The sequence below is a fragment of the Cydia splendana genome, chromosome 7 (assembly GCF_910591565.1).
Source record: "Cydia splendana chromosome 7, ilCydSple1.2, whole genome shotgun sequence".
NCBI classification, from domain to species: domain Eukaryota; kingdom Metazoa; phylum Arthropoda; class Insecta; order Lepidoptera; family Tortricidae; genus Cydia; species Cydia splendana.
This window is the reverse complement of record NC_085966.1, coordinates 11,235,643-11,257,237: the sequence shown is the minus strand read 5'-3', so window position 1 is coordinate 11,257,237 and position 21,595 is coordinate 11,235,643. Positions and strand designations below refer to the sequence as shown.

General features: G+C 36.5%; 2 protein-coding genes across 2 annotated transcripts in view; one reads left to right on the top strand and one right to left on the bottom strand.

The window, feature by feature from the left end:
• LOC134792153 (uncharacterized) overlaps positions 1–11,704 on the top strand; it is a 115,987-nt gene extending 104,283 nt beyond the window's left edge. The window contains exons 33-36 of the mRNA XM_063763374.1: positions 136–286; positions 7,297–7,495; positions 8,706–9,031; positions 10,417–11,704. Coding sequence (XP_063619444.1) covers positions 136–286; positions 7,297–7,495; positions 8,706–9,031; positions 10,417–10,448 — 708 coding nt within the window. The 3' untranslated portion in view covers positions 10,449–11,704. The remainder of the gene's footprint in view (positions 1–135; positions 287–7,296; positions 7,496–8,705; positions 9,032–10,416) is intronic.
• Positions 11,705–12,626: 922 nt separating this feature from the next.
• On the bottom strand, positions 12,627–20,900 carry LOC134792140 (probable phosphoserine aminotransferase). The gene is made up of 8 exons (XM_063763357.1): positions 20,749–20,900; positions 20,463–20,593; positions 17,733–17,848; positions 17,134–17,295; positions 15,864–15,958; positions 15,555–15,724; positions 14,479–14,745; positions 12,627–12,886 (listed from the first exon to the last, which is right to left on the bottom strand). The coding sequence occupies exons 1-8, from the start codon at positions 20,797–20,799 to the stop codon at positions 12,781–12,783; spliced, it is 1,098 nt and encodes a 365-aa protein (XP_063619427.1). The 5' UTR covers positions 20,800–20,900; the 3' UTR covers positions 12,627–12,780.
• Positions 20,901–21,595: the final 695 nt, after the last annotated feature.

Below are 21,595 nucleotides of genomic sequence, written 5' to 3'. Positions count from 1 at the left end.
TTTTTTCAAAAGGGCTTATTTTTGTATGGTGTAACTGTACATAGAGAAATAAGCCCTTTTGAAAAGACTCCTCAACTGCATTCTAGATCATTTGAATGTCTATCAACATTAAAACGATATTTCTAAACATTACAGACATCACAAACGGAATGTACGAACCCATGTGAGATGAGCGGCCCAGAGATGCACTGCGACACCAACGCGTATTGTCTCCTCATCCCGGAGACCAGCGAGTTCAAGTGTCAATGTAAACCTGGGTTCAACGGCACTGGAAAAGTTTGTATAGGTAAGAAAATAATTAAGGTAAAATCCATCCTATAGTATATATGAATTTACTCAAATTATTTTTACACCTAAGAAAAGAACCTAATCTGTTAAACAAAAGCCATGGTTTCTTTTATGCGAGCGGTCAGCTGCTGTGCAGCGCGTGCCAAAATAACAATGTCGTTTAAAAAGCGGCTGTATCGTGGTAGTATTAAAGTTCAAATACCAAAGAACATAAAAAAATTAAAATACATAAATAGATTTCTTATATTTGACTATTACTAAATATACTATATTTACGACTTGATTTGTACATAGGGTAAGTGGATAGTTATCTAACCGTGTCAGCACTATCGAATGGTGTTGTTAATATGGCGCTATTAATTACTTAATAAAATAATAAAATGAAAGGGTTAGCGACGTGGTTAAAGTACAATGACGACTAATATCGTCCACAAATGTTCACTGAAAATGTACGTAGGTCTGAGAGAAAAACTAACAAAAATACACTTAGAATTACAAAAATAAAACTTAATCCGGGGACAAGGAGAGTCAACTAATAGGAACAACTTGACTTTTGCAATTTCTATTAGTAGGATATACTACTTTTATATTTGTAATTTGAAGTATGCAAGAGTGGTTTTGTTATTCCGAGAGGTGCTTTAGCAATATCGGAGGTGATGACGTCATGGGTGAAAACTAACCGTTTTGTAATTCTACACCGTGTTTTTTTTTATTTCCGTTAATTTCAAGGGTGCATTCGTGAGCTTAAATCAAGTAACTTTCTCAAAGACACCGATGTTCTAATTAAGTCCATTTCGGAGATAATCCATAATTTATTTTTTTACTATAAGGCCTCTACAAGCGTGTACACTTGCCTTAGGGCCGGCTTACATATTGATTAGTGTTTAGAATGAGTTCATACATTTGCTACTAAACTTAAGTACAATCTCGGTCGATTGATGTACGAAATGACATTGATATCCCATATAACCATTCCAGTCGCAGAATCACAAAGTGGTAACTAAATGTCAGATGTGTCGTAACAGAGTCCACACAATGTGTCTAGAATTGTTTCGAAACAAAGTGTCGTCGCCGTGTCTACACTTTTCCGTAACAAGGTGTCGACACATTTGTGTGCACTTTGCGTGCGGTTTGCGACTAAATCTGACAGCAAATTTGTGACAGCAAATGTCAATATAAAATACCTCTTGAAAACCAAGGTTTGTCAAACTACTATTAGTGTCTCGTGTGCTCGTAATTCTAGTAAGTCATCATGGGCAATGCAAATGATAATAATCGACCGAAACCATATAAACACCCAACACCCGTCAACCTTTTACAGAAAAGTTTTTAAAGAAATTCAATAAGCTACTTAGGTCAGGCAACGAATGCTCCAAAAGTTGTAGAGGGAAATGCTCGGAACACAATTTTTGACTCCGTAACTCGGTTTGACAAGTTAGGAGGTGAACATATCAAAAGTCCCCGGCCGTAGCCCTTGAGCGGGGGGGAGAGAGGGGACTTTGAAGGTCCCGAAGGTTTTCCCGTTTTTCGATTATATCTCGGAAACTATGCATCTCAGCGACATGGCCACTTATACAAAATGAAAGTTAATTTAATTTGTTACAAGTTTATTCAATCAATTTTTTCGATATGTTGAATAGTTTTTGAGATATCCGCTCTTGAAAGTTTATTTAGGGCTCTCAATTTTATCTTGATATATCTATATCAGTGAAGGTGCTAGGCCGTGTTTGGTATCGTTTTCGTATAAATCTGGGGTGCTGAATCCATTTAAGATATCACATTGACACCATTCCACAAAATAAAAATAAATCTTTTTAGGGTTCCGTACCTCAAAAGGAAAAAACGGAACCCTTATAGGATCACTCGTGCGTCTGTATGTATGTCCGTCTGAAAACACAAAATAGTTCTTTACCTATAGATGACAGGAAAACCTATTAGAAATGTGCAGTCAAACGCGAGTCGGACTTAATGTACGGAACCCTTAATACGCGAGTCCGACTCGCACTTGGCCGGTTTTTTTGAAACTCTTCTTGACGCTTAACCGCTGAACCGATTTCGTTGAAATTTGGTATAGAAATAGTTTGCGTCCCGGAACAGGACATAGGATAGATCTTATAACCAAAATCATCTTTTGAAGGTGTGAAAAGTGGCGTGGAAATTTGTACGGGAAATCAATAACCGCTGAACCGATTTATATGAAATTTGGGATGGTCTACATCTTTGATTTAGTTAAAAATGATGAAAAAACATGACTTCAAACCTAAACTTAAACAGTATTAACTTCAAGAAGTCAATTCTGAATTCCCCCCTACACCTCATTTCACACCTTTAAAGGATGATTTTTGAGATAACTTATTATATCCTGTCTCGGGACTCAAAATATATGTGTACCAAATTTAAATTAAAACTGTTCAGCAGTTTAAGCGTGAAGAGGAGTTTAAAAGAAAGTATTTTAATAAGTTTATATGTTTTTACTTCGGAATGGTGTCAATGTGATACCTTAACTAAATTTGGTACTGCGAATTTATACGAAAACGATACCAAACATGGCCTCGTAGCTTTACTGTTGTAGAAGTCAAAATAAAATTGAGAGCCCTAAATTCTTATTACTTGGCCAAACTTGTGTAGAAGGAAAAGGTAAAATAAAAGTCTTCGGCAGGAATATAAGACACAAATATATTTTTTTTTTGCGTTACTATTTCATTCATCAAATATAAACATACCATGATTATACTATTCTAGTGAGATCCTCATAGATAAACAAAAACATTTACTTAAAAAATTACAAGGTCGAAATGTCACGGAACTTGTGAGAGTAATATGTGAAAAATAAAAACTTTTATGACAAAAAAAATCTGGACACAATTTAAGAATCACCCAATTGCGTCGAGGAATCATCTGTATTTTTGCTTGTTTCATTACCTCCTCGCTTCTTTTTTGTCCTTTGTATTCTGTAGCAATTTGTTAGATCTGAAAATAAAGATAACTTGCGTCGTCACGGATGTCGATTTATAGGTTTTAGGGAGTGCAGAATTCGAATACGATGATCATTTTATAATCCAAGATGGCGGCTACGTATTTTGTCATAAAAGTGGAATCCAAAATGGTCATCATTTTCGAAAGCGCGGCCCCCTAAAACCTATAAAACGACATACATGACGACTTTTATGACATAGTGCATGGCCGCCATCTTGGAATCCAAAATGGTCATCATTTTCGAAATCTGCGCCCCCTAAAACCTATAAAACGACACCCATGACGACTTTTATGACATAGTGCATGGCCGCCATTTTGGATTTCAAAATGGTCATCATTTTCTAAATCGGGGCCCCCTAAAACCTATAAAACGACATCCATGACGACTTTTATGACATAGTGCATGGCCGCCATCTTGGAATCCAAAATGGTCATCATTTTCGAAATCTGCGCCCCCTAAAACCTATAAAACGACACCCATGACGACTTTTATGGCATAGTGCATGGCCGCCATTTTGGATTCCAAAATGGTCATCATTTTCAAAATTGGGGCCCCCTAAAACGTATAAAACGACATCCATGACGACTTTTATGACACAGTGCATGGCCGCCATTTCGGATTCCAAAATGGTCATTATTTTCGAAATCGGCACTCCCTAAAACCTATATATCGACACCCATCTCGACTTTTATGACAAAGTGTTTTGCTACCATCTGCATGCAAGACATTTCTATTATTTTTACGTACAAAAATGGCCCCCTGTCAACTTTCAATCTATGTTAGGTCGACTAAACTAATCACGATTAAAATTTGAGAATTAACTTTTTTTATTCCATTAATTAGTCGAATAAACAGTTAATCGATTAATGCCCATCTCTGACCACGGCATTTTTACACTTTGAGAATATCTGAAAACAAATCAACACAAGGAGCCATTTTGCAAATCCAGTAACATACCAGTAACTTTGTTATTACTTTTGACAGCGCGTGTCATGTGTCAACACAGAGTCGACACAAAGTCGAAACATTGCAACTACTTTGTGACTGCAATATTTCTCAGCCTTAAACCATATTTATACATCATAATTAACAAGTTTCGTAGTATGTAAAGCGTTATTTCTGTTATTTAAGTATAGTATACGCATCGAAGTACTAAAAATGCTTCAAATAATATAGTTATGAACACAGGCACTGAGAAGTAAACAATTTCATTTCCGGCTAAACTAAAACAATGTGGTGGCGCGTTGATTATATTACACTTAGTTTATCAAATCACTCGAGCAGTTTAATTCCCCATAATAATTTAAGTCCTATTGTAATATAAATGCAAACAATATATAATTACGTCTTGTAATCCGTTTTAGAGATGGCGTATTAATGTCACTTATTTTTATTTAAGTATTTTTCCATCTGACAGTTTCCATTTGACAGGAACAAAATGAACGAATGAACGAATGATTTTGGCATAAAGTAGTCGCAAACCCGAAACAATGTGTGCACACGGCGACCACACTTTATGTCACTTTGTGTCATGTGTCGACCCTTCCCCATTTCTGGTAACTGTGTCGACACGGCGACGACTCTGCGACTGGAATTGTGACCGAAACATACGGTGTCGACACAAGATGTGTCAACACCGCGTCGTAACGGCGACTGGAAATGGTTGTATGGATGTCACAGATTTCAATTGTTTGGTTGAGTTAAATGTAATGCCCGTGTTACAACAACGCTATATGCTACATTTAATTACTTTTTAAACAAAAAAAAAAACAAAAAAGAAAACAAAAAAAAATTTTTTTTTTGAAAATTAACTATGCCATTTAGTTCTTATAAACGTACTTAACTATACCCCGAAGTTAACGGAATTCAATAAAAACACGGTGTATAAGAGTGCTTTAGCAATATCGGAGACGATGACGTCACAGGTTTTACTAAACTGTACTGCGATTCCAAGTTAGCTGTTGTTATTCTAGAGATAATGACGTCACAGGCAAAAACTAAACTGTTTGCAATTCCACCGCCCCTACCACAGGTGCGCCGCGAGAGCATGTCGCGCGCGTGGTAGCTATCCGTCTCTATTTCTGTCTGTATGAATAAAAAAGCAATTGGTATTATGCTCTGTGCTAAAGAGACACTATAAAAGCCTGTCGAGATATTCTACCCATTCCTTTCTTATTCATACAGTCAGAAAGAGACTAGTAGTTATTACGCGCGCAACATGCTCTCGCGGCGCACCTGTGCTAGGGAGGTTGGAATTGCAAACAGTTTAGATTTACCTATGATGTCATTATCACTAGAATAACAAGAGCTAGCTCGAAATAGCAGAATAGTATATTCCTGTAGACCCCAACTACACAGTATAGGTCGCGGGTTAATTATGTCCATGGCGCACAATATATCCTAAATGTATTATTTAACTTAAGTATATTTTAAACAAATAAGACACGAGCCACGCCCGCCCGACATCCGACACAGTACTAACTCTAACCAAATGAACGTAGCAAGTAGTAAATTTTACTAAAATCAGTAACATTCGTTGTGTTGGTATTACAAAACTCGTTTAGTGATTGGTACAACAATGAACATAAACACAACAAGTCTCTCTACTAAATACCAGTAAACTTTGTAATGTCGCTATAGTAACAACTGAATTGTTATTTTAAATGGGGTAATGATATTCCCGCGAACTCGTTTTTTAGATATTACAAAACTATGTAATTGAGACGTTTACTAAAATCATAACTTGAAATCACAGATGCTTTTTCCAAAAATCGCAAACTTTACTAGTAAAATTCGGAGAATTTTAGTAGTAATGAAAATTGATTGTAACAAATACTGAACTCTGTTTAATGCTCCATTTACTAAAGTCTGTTTGTTGAAATTAGATTTAGGATTACTGAGCTGTTTGTAGAAATAAATAAATTTTACAGAAATAGCGAAACTTCCATGATTATTACTAAAACTTCATTTTTTCCCCCAGTACAGAACTGTTTTTTAATTCCTGGTGATGATTTTTCTACCTAGATAGATAGATACAGTCAAAATACCTAGGTAGGTACACCTACACGACACATACAACTCAAGAACAAACGTTCGACATAGATTTACCAATCAACTATAATAATTCACTAATCAATTATTATTAAATTTACCAAGTTACTTTACCAAGTAACTTGCCGTTGAATCTCTTCGCGTTATTAGTTCATACATGATTCAAATTTCAATAAACACCCGAAATAGAAGGCGGTTTCATAACTTTCATCTCAGTAATTACTTACTTTGACTTGACGTAGGCGTACTTCAAAGAATCTACTTCCCAAGCCACTTTCGTGTAAGGCTCAATGATTTCCCATGATAGATATGTTTGACTTGTAAAGGTCATACCACAACGAACCTCAAGAACACTGATACAGTCAAAAGTTGCGTGAAGTTTTACCACGTAGTACCTACTTTACTCTTTATTAACTATTACATATCTGCAAAATAAATTTGTTTCTATATTTTTTGCATGCACGGTTCAAAAGTTAGAGGGGAGGCGACACAATAGTTTTGTCTTTCGGAGCGATTATTTCCAAAAGTATTTACTTAATCAAAAAACTTTTTAGCAACCTTAATCTTATTTTTAAAGACCTATCATATAATGTGCCGTATATATGTTGGTTTACTTACTAACTGCGTCCTTTAGTGTGCACGGAATCTCTAAATATTTGCTCCTGTCAGGCGTGGCTCACTCCGCGATTTCGTCGCTTTGCTACAGGTAGCTAAAAGTACATCCGTTCCACACCAATTTTGATGGCTAGCCATAATAAGCCGCGCGTGGCGCTGTCGCCACCTAGCGGCCATATCTGTCCTGATCGTAACAGACGCGTTTTGTTAGAGAGTGAGTCTTCTGTAACTAGTAGGTACTATTATTTATTATGTGCTCCTGTATACTTACTGTTTACAGTCTACCTATGTTTTGTTGTTACCTCTTCTTCCTTGCACGCTCTGCACATGCGGCTGTGTTTTATATTAACTTTTATTATTTACAGACGTGTGCCTAGAATTCTGCGACAACGGCGGCGAGTGCGTTAAAGACGCGCGAGGCGAGCCGTCCTGCCGGTGCACGGGCTCGTTCACCGGACGCCATTGCAGAGACAAGAGTGAATTCGCGTACATCGCCAGTGGAGTCGCCGGCGGTGTCATCTTTATCATATTCTTGGTGCTGCTTGTATGGATGATCTGCGCGAGGTGAGTCTAGTTCAGAAACATGTAATTAAATTACAATGGGTACCTCCATTGAACTTAATTTTCACCGACTTGCCGATTCTCGAAAAATTGACACTTTACACGCTCTAAAAGAAAGGTAGGTAAACAAAACTGATTTATATGACGCCGACTGATAAACTTCCGTGAAATTATGTGATGTAAGTATAAATAACACTTGTACTGCGTGTGTCAAAATCGTTGCAGACTTTTCTTGGTCTAACTTTACCAATTAGCGTAAAATTCGAAGTAAACTCCGGGGTGTGAAGTACCTGCCACTTAAATGTAACAAATAATTTGATTCGCCTCATTATTTCATAAAGCACACATCAATTAAGTAAATAGGTAGATTTATACACATGGAATAAATAATAAAAAAAATGCATCGTTACGTACCGATCACATGCGAAACCACCATAAAGAAAGAGCTTAAACCCAATGTAAAAAGAGCGAAAAACATAGCTTCGTTGTCGGACAGCACCATACGACTCGATACCGTTTTACAACGATTGCGTTTCGTATCGAATTTCCGATCGCATAATTAAGTGCGCCACAGACTGGCAGAATGCGCTGCCTGACATCCAAACGGTTTCAATGGCATTTGTACGCTATCGAACTCCAAAGGTCCTATCTACCCTACTGTAATCCGACAAATTGAAATGATTGTTACCGGTGTAAGTCGATTTTGTGTAGATATGGGAGCGTCCAATTGCTTTTTAGATACTTACCTACCTCTTAATTTAATCAGGAAAAAACAAGAAAATTTGTTAGGCAAGCAGCGTTCTTCCACATGTAGGTACCTAACCGAATACATAGGCCCTCGTAGACCATTTCGTATAAATATTTAACGCTACGTCCCCTATCCCACGCAGAGACACGACAATATAACTAAGTCTCCTGGAATCGAGCAAAGTCAGAATTTGTACGAAGAGTTTGCTTGTTTCGATTCACTTTCGTAGAGAGTCATTGAATTTTGATAGCGTTTTAGGTTATTTACTTACCTACCCAGAACTACAGGGCCCTCGCTAAATCTCCACCCAATAACTTGAAATGCCATGCAATTCAGTAAATTCGTCTAAAATGCGTCCAAGAAAGTGAGACGGTTGAAACGCTCGATTAATGACCGAAAAATGTACTTGTTTCATGCGTTTTGTTCGTAGTTTCTGAACCTTTTTGTAAACTTATTTTCCAACAGGTCGACAAAGAAGAAGGAACCAAAGAAAACACTAACGCCAGCCATCGACCAAAACGGATCTCAAGTCAACTTCTACTACGGAGCGCACACGCCATACGCGGAGTCCATCGCGCCCTCCCACCATTCCACATACGCACACTACTACGACGACGAAGAGGACGGATGGGAAATGCCAAACTTCTACAACGAAACGTACATGAAAGAGAGTTTGCACAACGGAATGAACGGAAAAATGAACAGTTTAGCGCGATCAAACGCTAGTATATACGGGACGAAAGAAGATCTGTACGACAGACTAAAGAGGCATGCGTACCCGGGTAAGAAAGGTCAGTAAGTTTTGGCACATAGATTAGATGCACCTCTATATTTTAATTGCAGCTTTCGCACGCTAAAATGCTGGTTGCGTACATTTGTTTACAACCCGTGTTTAAAATATTCATAAGTATAGAAAGTACCCTGCCTAAACCTCTTTGGCAATTCAATATTTTAATAATAGGATTTTTAAAACGAAATATTCAAAGTACGCATTCACAGCATTATAACGTATTAAAACTATTAACCGTGCAAGAAAAACATTGCTATTTATCGCTCTATTGAATACTGTCTAATCTAATCTAACCTACACTTGTAAATAACAATTGCGGCACTAACAGATACCGTAAAACGGGGTGAGTAGGGTTCGCGGGGAGACTTGGGTTATGAATGGGGAGAGTAGGGATGAAAGGGGGGTGAGATGGGATTTTAAGGCTACTGCTACAAAAATAATGTATTCCAATTTAAAATGGAGCTATAGTAATACTCATAAAAAAAAATCGATCCAACAATCTTCCAAAATCACCTTTGTATGAAAACCCATCTCACCCCAATTACGAGGGACTACGGGGTGAGGTGGGATTTCCTGTTTATCGTCAAAGTTATGAAATGGAACTACCCAAAATAAAATAATAACTAAAATACAAACGTCCGGAACACTTATTATATACACCATTCAGTTTGCATATGTAAAAATAAAATGTTATCGAGGTTTGAATGTCAGTTTTGCGCCTACTCACCCCATTTTACGGTAACTTAATAAAAATAATGTGGCAACCGACTTCCATTACGCAAACCTATAATCAATATTTGAGAATTCCTCATGTCGAGGAAAAACATCATAATCAGTGGAACGTAAATAGTTACGTCATTAAAAAGTATAAGGGCAAGAAATATAAGCAACAAATATAAATTATTCTGTTATGTTTACTTGTCAAATAAATATTGGCTAAGTATGAGTAGGTAGTCGCTATTTTATTGGAAATTAAGTACAAAGTTGGTTTGCGCACAGCACCGTAAATAGTTTTCTGATATTGAGTCACCCGTTGAACTTCCATTTTTTTACATCAATAACAATCGTTATCAGTTGACGAGTGTTTCAATTTCTGAGTAGGTATGCACAAACAAGAATGCTCAATTACTTATATATAAAGACGGGTCCGTCTTTACGAAGTAATATATCGTCAGGTGACAAGCAAGTCACTAATTACTAAAAAAAAATTAAACAAAAATCGACCTTCTTTTAGTACTAATATGGTTCACTATGGCTATGAACTTGTGGTGGTACTTAGTGACTTGCTTGTCACCCGACGATATATAAGTCAATGAGCATACTACGATAAGTATAATAATATTCTATAATTATGATGCAATGCTAACCGTCTTGTTGTCTTTTCAGATAAGAGTGACAGCGACAGTGAGGGTCAGTAAACATTATAAGGACTGCGTTATGTCGTATTCTGGTCAAACTACATAATACTACGTACTAGTTTAAATTCTCGGTGTATCCGAACAATAATAGTCAATATTATTGAACTGTATAGACTTGCAATTATTGCGTGAAATGACCGACGAGTTGTAGATGTTGTATTCAGTTAGCTTTAGTTTTTAGTTGTAATGTTTATTAAAAGAATGTGTATTAACACACTCACTGTTTAATAGTTACAGCCCCACCAAATATATTATTATAATTTATGTCACAAACCAGTATAATGGCGCACAATAGTGATTTCTACGTAAATGGCTTTAGTTTTTTTTTCTCAAACAGTGAATGTGTTGATGTCCTGAGATTATGATCAACGAAAGAAATGCTCAAATAATTTTAGGCGATCACTGCCATACCCGCGAGCAGGCTTTTGTAAATTGGCAATTTCTTTTACATAAATTCCCAAAATATCAAATGATATTCTTGTATATAATGCAGTTTTTTTGTATATTTTGATATCGACAGAAATATGATCGATACATTATGTTGACGATTTTAGTCAAACTTTTTTGTATTATAAACTGGACTGTATTTTCTACCTTAACAATGAGTATGAATGTGTGTGTGAATGTGTTTATACCTTTATTGTGAGTGTATTGTACAGAATGATTTTTATGAGAGTATTGAGAGTAGCGAAATAAATATGTAAAGTATAATATCATGGTATGCATAGTGAAACAAATAAATTATTATTATATCAGTACATTATGTATAATTAAATCGGTTACTAAATACGTAATATCCATATTCACAATGAGATAAGTACATTGTAGGTACCTATACAAATGACGCTTTAAGATGTGGATATCTTAATCATATTAGGGAAAGGTAATTGATGTTATCTGACTTAGAATAGAACTGCTAGATCTGAACAAAAAGGGTACTTTTATTAACATTAAAATAACGGCCAAGATGTTATTATGATCTGGTTGCATACAACGTAATCCTAAGCAGTTTTGTATTGTTTTAAATGTAGCCCATCTAAAACCTAAAAGAATAACCATATTGTAATTTAGTCAAATTATACATTTATAACATAAATGAAGGACCCTAAAGTAAAAGAATACTCATTCAATCAATCGTGAGAGGTCGATATACATCCATCACATTTTATTACCACATTTAGTAAATAGGTACATTAACAGTAAATATTTTTTACAAAAACTTTAATGGTGTAATAAATTTTATAAGTATTTTTTAACTTTTGTTTTTTTATAATCCCTTTAAATGCTTTCCCCAAAAATTCCGCCTAAAACAGCCATAAGTAAAATATAAATGTGACGTCCCACGGGTAAAGGTACCTTATGGCGGTTGGCGCTTACGCTATTATTAACGTCGCTCCAATATTAATGCGGCGCTATGCGACGTAAGCGCCAGCCGCCATAAGGTACCTTTTGTCGTGGAACGTCACAAATAAACTTGTAGCCAACAAATAAAGGTCATCTGAGGTAAGATATTACAGAAATTTCAAATAAATCTGGTACTGTGTCAAATGTCGGGCGATATACTCTGACATCTGACACGATCACGTAGTGCCACGCCTCGATTCGTGGTGGAATACTTTCATACAATACTGATAAACAGGCGTCATAATAAGTTGCTGATACGCATAAAACCAGAAATTTATTTTCTATAAGGCTGTGTTTTACCCATAGCAAATATTTTGGCAGTCGCAGTTGGCTAAAAAGTGACCAATATTTTAACAACACTTTTATACATTTTTAAAAGATTTTCGTTTGATATTATGACGGGACAGGAGCCCCCTGTTTATTGGCAAAAAATGTACATTTTTTGCCAATAAACAGGGGGCTCCTATGTCAAGTTTGAGTTTCCAATTTAGGCTATTTAAGTAAGTTTCCATTTCACTATAGAGTTACCTAGACCAAGACAAGTCTGCAACAATTTTGATAGCACACGCAGTGCAAGTGTTATTTATACGTCATAATTTCATACCAGTTTGACGTTTATAATAACACCTTCACTGGGTGTGCTATCAAAATTGTTGCAGACTTGTCTTGGTCTAACTCTACCTAGTTTGTCTGTTGGCTTTATTTTGAGCATCGAAAATCGCTGAATGCAATGTAAAGGGTAAAACGTTGGTGCAATTAAAATGTTTAAATTAATTCAACGACAAATTTTATTCAATATGTTACACAGCCAATCAATAACTCTAAATACAAAAGATAACATCAAAATTAACCCTAAATACAAAAGATAATATCAAATATACTATCAACGGACCTTATTTAGTACTTTAATAACTATATACTTAAATAATTACTTAGAGTGCTTACTGTAGAACTCCTTCATGTACTTCGCTAAAGCCTCTACTTCCTCGACAGTGACGGCATTGTACGTTGACGCCCGAATCCCACCGACATCCCTGAAATCAAAGACTAATTTTAGCGATTGTGTGGTGATACAATTGAAGCCTGTCGTTGAGTCTGGGAATTAGCGCATCCGCGATTACCAATCGCTATCAAGGAGTGTACTCGTATACTTTATATACTTATGTCATTGTTTAAAGATATACAATGTGGAAAGATAAGTCGGGCACTGGAGGGAAACTACCTTAAATCCTTAATCTGGCTCATTTTACTTAAAGGAGACCTTCCTTTATTTTTAAAAAGAAACAAAACTGCATTCAAATATTTTCTAAAACTCGCTTGCCTCGCCCGAGACTGGAACCGACTAAAAATTCAAAAAAATAAAAACTCGCAATTTTATTCTACTAGTCGATACAGTTAATGTTAATGATAACATTTCTCCAAGAAACATTAGGTCTTACACTCGTCTGTCGTACAAAATATCCATAAAATCTAATATTTAGTACTCAAGATTTTTTTAGACAAACCAAATTGAAGAAAAAAAAAAAATACTGTGTTTTGTTTCTTTTTAAAAATAAAGGAATGTCTCCTTTAAGTAAAATGAGCCAGCTTAAGGATTTAAGGTAGTTTCCCTCCAGGGCCCGACTTATCTTTCCACACTGTATAAGAAAATCAGCAAAGATAAGCCCTTTATATCTTGTGTACTGATCGACTAAATTATAAACAGTAATACAGAAATAAAGTCTGATTAATAATTTCAATGTAAATTGCGATATATGCTGTCGCAAACAGATTAGCATAATATTGAAAAGTCATGTTTTAGTTTAAAACACATTGTTGAATGTCCAGCATGAATTATAATTACAAATCTGCCAAAACCGGTTGTAAACCAGTTCCATAAGATAAAGTTCTAAGTATAACACTACAATAATAAATGTAAAACCGCTACTTGGAGATAACGCATAGCAACAGAATATAATCATTGCCTTATCAGTCACCTGATGTTTGTAAAGTATTCCGCTATTGAATATCTCGTATATCGATTTACCTTTGGATAGCGCAATATCCGTAAATATTTTTTGTAAGTAAGAGGTACATAATTTATACAATCGTAAGAAACCAAAATGCCGATACCAAAATGGAATTAATTACATCTCCAATTAATTCTTAATTGTTATTTACCTCTTTTCTACAACTGATTGAGCCGAAATTAGGAATACATCAAGCAATGTAATTAATGGAACTGATCTGATGATGCAGACGGAAGTTGGCTTAAGGAACTACGCAACGAGACTCCATATAAATTCTCGAAAATGAACTGATGTACAATCACTTGCAATAATATGTTACTCTTCGAAGGCCACAAAAATATGTGACACGCTCTTATGGCTTTACAAATAAGATCGTGTCATATATCTATGCGGCCTTCGTTGTGTAACATATTATTGCAGGTGACTATACGTGTTTAAATCTGCGGTCTTAAAAGCCTGGTCTTAAAATGACCTGCGGTCTTAAAAACCGGCAACGCACAACCCCTCTGGTATTGCAGATATCCATGGGACGCGGTAATCGCTTACCATCAAGCGATTCCTCTGCCCTATTGCCTATATCATTTAAAAAAAAATGTGTATCAATAAGTCATATTCACCTGTGTCCCTTAAGCTGAATCAATCCTAAAGCCTCAGCCCCTTTCAAAAACTCCTTCTCCAAAGCATCATCTCCTTTCGGCGAGCCGATCCTGAACGGAATGTTCATTCTGCTCCTATCCTTCTTGGCCACTGGGGCGTAGTAGAATCCGTTGGACTCTTCGATGATGTTGTAGACGATGGAAGACTTCTTGGTAGCCAGCTCAGCCATTTTATCGAGGCCTCCATTCCTTTCGATCCATTGGAGTACTCTACCCATTATGTAGATGCTGAAATAATATATAAAATTGTAGTTTTAGCACCTGTCGACCCTGGCAAACGTTCTGTTTGCCTACCCGACCCGGTAATCTCGCTAGAATAGGCCATATAAATAAAATAAATAAATATTGGGGGACATCTTACACAGATCAAATTAGCCCCAAACTAATAAGCAAAGCTTTATGGGCATAAGTGCAACACGCAAATAAATGCCCTTACTGGGATTCGAACCCAGGACCATCTGCTTTGCAGGCAGGGTCACTACCCACTAGGCCAGACCAGTCATCATTATTCTAGCTGCTAGAAGTACTCTCTTTTTAGGGTTTTACATGTCCACATGAAAGTGGAAATATAATGGGCGCAAATTGAATGAAGATAACTGGTTTCTTATTACAAAAGCAGATGTTCCGGGTTTTACGAAGTCAACAATGTGGGATACAGTGAGGGATTCGCCGAGACCCTTTTTAGAGATAAGTTTGTTTTTACTCACTTATTATTGTTATTATCTTTGCTGTTTTGTATTTTTTTATGTACAAACTAAAGTGTCATACATACATACGTACCATTTACGTACTGATATTGCCACTTGTAAAAGTTGTTAAGACGCCATTCCACCAGTGTCTGGCACTATGCGGCACAAGCATTTTTGTGATTTTTGTACTGAATATGCTTGCCACACACTGGTGGAATACCGCCTTAACGCAATCATTGTTTGCGTGAACATTGTAAAATGTGATTTCACGCCATCTGTTCAACTAACCATGTACTTAAGAGAGAGTGGAAAGGGGGTTCGAATACAAAAACTATTAAGTTCACTTACGCAAACATAGGTGGCGTGTTAAGGATGGAATCAGCTTTGGCGTTGACGGTCCAGTCGAGAATGGAGGGGCATATCGGGAGCGCCTGGTTCAATAGGTCTTCTCTCACGATGACGAGGGCTACTCCTGATGTGCCAATGTTCTTTTGAGCGCCTCCATAGATAACACCAAACTAAAAAGAGGGATATGTTATTTAAAATAAAGCATGACGTCGCAGCGTCGCTCCGGTATGCGAGCGGGACGTCGCTATATACAGGCATAGCGCCGTCTCGCTGATCACTGATCATCTTACTGATTAAATCAGTTATTACCTTGGAAACATCAACTTTCTTGGACATAAAGTTGGAGGACATATCGGCTACTAGCGGTACTCCTTTTGTATCGGGGATGAAGTCAAATTCAATGCCTGAAAGAACAAAATACAAATTATAAGCAGAATTGTAGCAAAAGTTTATTTATTACATACAGAGTGTGAAAAGGTTAATGTTTAGCAGCATTCTCTATCACTCAACTAAAGACAGATGTCAGATGAGGGTTTTGCTTTGATTTGCTTTGGAGGTAAGACCCTATTGAATTCATAGAATAATCGGTATTTAAGGTTAAAGAATTGCCCTACAAATATCTCCTAAATAAGGACAAGTTATAAGATTATACTAATGTTTCTGGATGTACCCAGAGTAACACACTAAGTACTTCAACTGACAATACTTATTAGGGGTCATCCATTAATTACGTCACACGTTTAGGGGGAGGGAGGGGGTCAAGAAAATGTGACATATTGTGACATGGGGGAGGGAGGAGACACAAACTTTGTGACGTCACTTTAACTTCATCAGTAACCGAAATTTATTTTAAAATTATTTTATTCGCTGTACATTTAAATAACAAGTTTTTAAAACGATAATCGTTTTTATTCTTTTAATTTTCTTTCCTAAGCAGTTTTGGGTTATAAAATTACTAATATTTATATCGTCAAAAATATTTTGATAAAATATTAATAATACTTAGGTACTTACTTAATTCGATTTGGCGATTTCGTAGAAAAAATGTGACGTCACACTAGGGGGGAGGGGTTTGCCAAATGTGACCAAATGTGACAAGGGGGGGGGGGGGGGTCAAAAAACCTAGAAATTCGTGTGACGTAATTAATGGATGACCCCTTAAGGGCTTACAGGGAGGGCCATATTACTAAGTGTTTTGACACTAGATATTCTTGAGGTAGGGTATTTCTTTACACACCAGTGATAGTTTCAACATTGAGTAGGTATGCAATGTAATTTGTTTAAGTAAATTGAACTTTGACCAGGTTTATTTAACCCCAGCATTTTGTTAAAAAGCACGTTTTAGGACTACAGACCCTCAGGGTGCCCACCCTGTTCAAGTGTTCACCTTGTTGCCAATCATCTAGAATTCTAGATAATCAAGATCAATGTCTGACTATTCATTGGCCATAGTTTATGTGACCATTGTACTAAATTTATCTGCTAATTGCTAGTCCACTTAAATCTACAAACTATAAGCCTAATGTGTCCTTAAGAATCTTGTAGGGGCACTGTAATTTTAAAATGAATTAATAATTACCATGTATAGTCTCATTTGTGCAGATGTGGACATAAGAAGCATTGGGGTCTAGCTTCCATGTAGACTGATCGGGGATTTCCGTGTAACGGTCAGTAGGTGGCGTTACGATGTTCACCTTTCCATACTTCTTAGCTTCTTTAGCGGCCTTCGCTGACCAGGCGCCTGTGAGTATAAATGAAGTCAATTAAAAAATATATGGATGGCCCTATGTTTGCAATTATATCTTTATTTATTTCTTATTATTACAACATATTGGATTACGCTTGGATTACACATATTGGATGGACATATTGGATTGGACTTACGAGTCACACGACCCTAGCCACCGCCATAGAAACAAAGTCACACTCTCATTTTTAGGGTTCCGTACCCAAAGGGTAAAAACGGGACCCTATTACTAAGACCCCGCTGTCTGTCTGTCCGTCTGTCTATCACCAGGCTGTATCTCATGAACCATGATAGATGATTTTCACTGATGATGTATTTCTGTTGCCATTATAAGTATTATAACAACAAATACTAAAAAGTACGGAACCCTGGGTACGGAACCCGAAAAATATTATGTAAACAAATAAGGGATGGTATTATGAAATAATTACCTGTAACAACATAGTCGGCGGTTCCTGTCCGAGAAATCAGATTAAGAGGGACTGCAGCAAATTCTCCTTGTCCACCTCCAGACAGAAACAGAATTTTGTAATTTGCTGGCACATTCCTAAAACAGAAAAGTCGTGATAAATTTTGTGTGTTTATGGCTCCTTCAAGGTTTTGATGAATCCGCCAATATCGAGATCGAGGTTGGATAAGCCACAGCCAGTATATATATCATTTAACAGTTTGACGATAGTAAAATAATATACTTAAATAAATATTATTATTTATTATATAAAAATCTTAGTTCTCGTACAAGACAACACGTCAAAAGAAAAGATTGTCAAAGTCAAATTATACTTCCCGCGCAACTTTTTAAAAACTTTTTTATTTTAGTGATGTGATAATATTTGGCCATTTATTGTTCTCGGTTAATAGATAATCTAGAGTCTGGCTAGCCAAAAATTGTTGACAGATATTTGGCTGTTGTATCACCAATTGTCTATGATTAAAAAAAAAAGCTAAAAGTCAGTTGTCAATTTATGTCATTCATTCAAATTGTTTGCCGTTTATAAGGGGTTTGTTTTAAATAATATTAATAATGTCTATACTGAGTGAGGTTCGCAAACTATTATTTAAGCTCGTAAATAATTACGACAATGTGCGAAGTCGATGTGTAGCGTTGTGTAACGAAAAACTGCAATGTTTACAACTCCTAAACAAATGTAAACAAACTAGGAGGTTGGTGCTCTATAAATATTTTAATACTTAGCATTTAGCATATTTGGCATAGTACTAATGTATTTTTTTTGTGAATGATTAATATTACGGTATTATCGAGCTAGGTTTTATTTACACTACATTACATTTTTCGCCTTGTTACAATGGTATATGGTGAGAAAGTGTTAACATATGCGTTTATCGTTGACTGTACTTTACATAGTGGTAGAAATTATGTGAGCTGACTTTGAGTGCACGTCAACGTATATTTAACTTATATCCTTAGGTACCTTACGTGTGCACAGAAAATCAAAAATATTTTCTAGTACCAAAACTATAATTCCTACTACACAAAGTGTGACCAGCCCAAGATTTTTTGAATTTCCCGCCAAACATTTGTGTAATATTTCAGTAGCCAGACTCTATAATCTATAATCAATGCGAAGTTCGTATTATTAAAAAAACAATTGTGCTTATCTGCTTTTTGTTTTTTATTACGTAGTATTATTTCGCCCCATCTCGCTTGCTACAGTGGTTGCTAAAGTGTTGGATAAAATACTGGACGTTCATCTTAGTCAACATATAAAACTATGCAATGCACAGTTTGGTTTTCAAGAAGGATTAGGTACTGAATGCGCAATCCTAACACTGAAGCACACTGTTGATTACTATATCAATAGAAAATCGCCTATATACGCATGTTTCCTTGACTTTTCCAAAGCTTTTGATCTCGTGTCTTATGATCTACTTTGGAACAGGTTAAGGGAGACAGGCGTGGCACCTGAGGTTGTCAGTCTTTTTTCATATTGGTATGGTAATCAAAAGAACAAAGTGAGGTGGGCAAATGTGTATTCTGACGAGTATTCACTCAGCTGTGGGGTAAGACAGGGAGGGTTAACATCGCCAAGGTTATTTAACCTATATGTTGATCAGCTGATTGGCGAGCTGAGTAGCATGCATATCGGTTGCCGCCTGGATAATATCAGCGTAAATAATATAAGTTATGCGGACGATATGGTGCTGCTCAGTCCGTCTTTCTATGGACTGCAAAAGCTGATAAATATATGTGAAAGGTATGCGGATACTCATGGCTTAAGGTATAACGTGAAAAAAAGCGAGTTCATGATTTTCAAAGGTAGGAACAGGTTGCCACAATACATTCCACCGCTTCTTTTAAACAGTGTACCGTTAAAACGAGTGACAGAATTTAAATATCTGGGCCATGTGCTATCCGAAGACCTTAAAGATGATAAGGATATAGAACGTGAGCGAAGGTCATTGTCCGTTCGCGGCAATATGCTGGCTCATAGATTCACTCGCTGTAGTGTGCCTGTAAAACTATCTCTTTTTAGGGCGTACTGCCAAAGTTTTTACACGAGTGGTCTATGGGTCAGCTTTACGAAGCGGGCGTACAATGCACTAAGAGTGCAATACAATAACGCATTCAGGGCCCTGTTGCGGCTCCCTCGCTATTGCAGCGCGTCGGGCATGTTTGCCGACGCGGCCGTCGACGATTTTTATGCGATAATACGCAAAAAGTCAGCGTCCGTCATACGACGTGTGCGAGGGAGCGGCAACAGTATCCTGCAGATGATCGCGGACAGGTTGGATTCGCCCGTCCTCGGCCGCTTCATGGATCTGCATGTTATGAGGAGGCCATGGGATGCATGAGGCGACGGAGGGGGGTGGTCGCGTGTATTTTTGTGTTGTTAGGTACTTGTTATTTTATAATTTAATTTAATTTTAGTTCTATTTTTATGTGCTCTTTCTCTCCTGTCTTTTTACAAATAAACTAACATAGTTGTTAAGTTAAGAGTTACTAACCATATTATGGAACCTGTTTTCTGAAATAAATGATTTTTTATTTTTTTATTATAGTAATTTTACTTACATACTTTCAAAATGTTGTTACGATCAATGGGTTAAGTTAAGTATAATAATTTCTCGAAGTCATACTCATTTTGATTTACACAGACGAAATAAGAAAAACTTTTGTAACTTTCATTTTATTTACTTACAGTAATCTCCTCACTACCGTTTGAATTTCTGTGTTTAAATTTAAATAAGTGGCGGTCCGATGGCTTGTTTCCAATAAACTTATTCCTGAGTTTTCGTAATTTGTAAGTTCTTTCTTGATTATGTCGTATACCTTTAAAAGTAAAAACACTGCTTTAAGTAGGTAGGTACATATGCGGGCGACAACATTTTTGCTAAACAGCAATTTATTCAGGCCTAATAACATAAATACTACTAAATAATTGAGTATTTTAAATTACATATGCTTATTTTTTCTAAAATACTCACTTCTTCTGGTAATTTTGCTGGACCAGCACCGAAATTATGTATTTTAACCATGTCTACTTAGTTTCGAATTATTGAAAGAGCAAAAGCACAACTATCTCTCCCGAGATATCAACTGAGACTGGCTTAGAGTGGCTTAACTTGTTTGTCCCTCTTTCGTCGCGCCTCTCGCCTGATAGTACTCAATTGACTCGGCTCATTGACCAAGTGTAATTTGATGATGCGCTTGCGCTCGTTTATTACTTACTATCCACGCCGCGCTGATGTGATGATAACCAATATGCATGTTCTTTATTATATTGGTGTGCAAAATATCAAAATAGATAAGCAAGTTTACTCTTTGCGCACAAGATAATAAATAAGGATGCTGATTATAATGGATTAGGTACCTTATAATAGCGATATCCTAAATGTTTACTATACATTTCATACATGTCCATCAGGCCAGAGGTAATGCATAGAAATGGCTAATATACTTAACTTAAAAAATCTAAATTTAATTAAGCGATGGTTACTGCGTTGACTGATTTCACTGGGCAACCCAGCGGGTAATGAGGTCGTCACATTCATTCGCCAAAAATTACTATTTATTGTAATCCCACGAAGAAATTTTAACTGTCTACCTATAACGGTTTTAGAGATAGAGTCCGCTGACAGACAGGCAGACAGACTCATGTACGGACAGCATAATTCGTTTTGGTTTGTTTTTCCCTTGGGGTACAGAACCCTAAAAATGCAATTACATATCTGAGACTCTTTGCTATTAATTTTTATCAGGAAAATACAGCAACACTGGTGAATGTTGAAGTTTGAACGAATGAAAGATAAGGCATTCGCCCAAGGCCCCAAC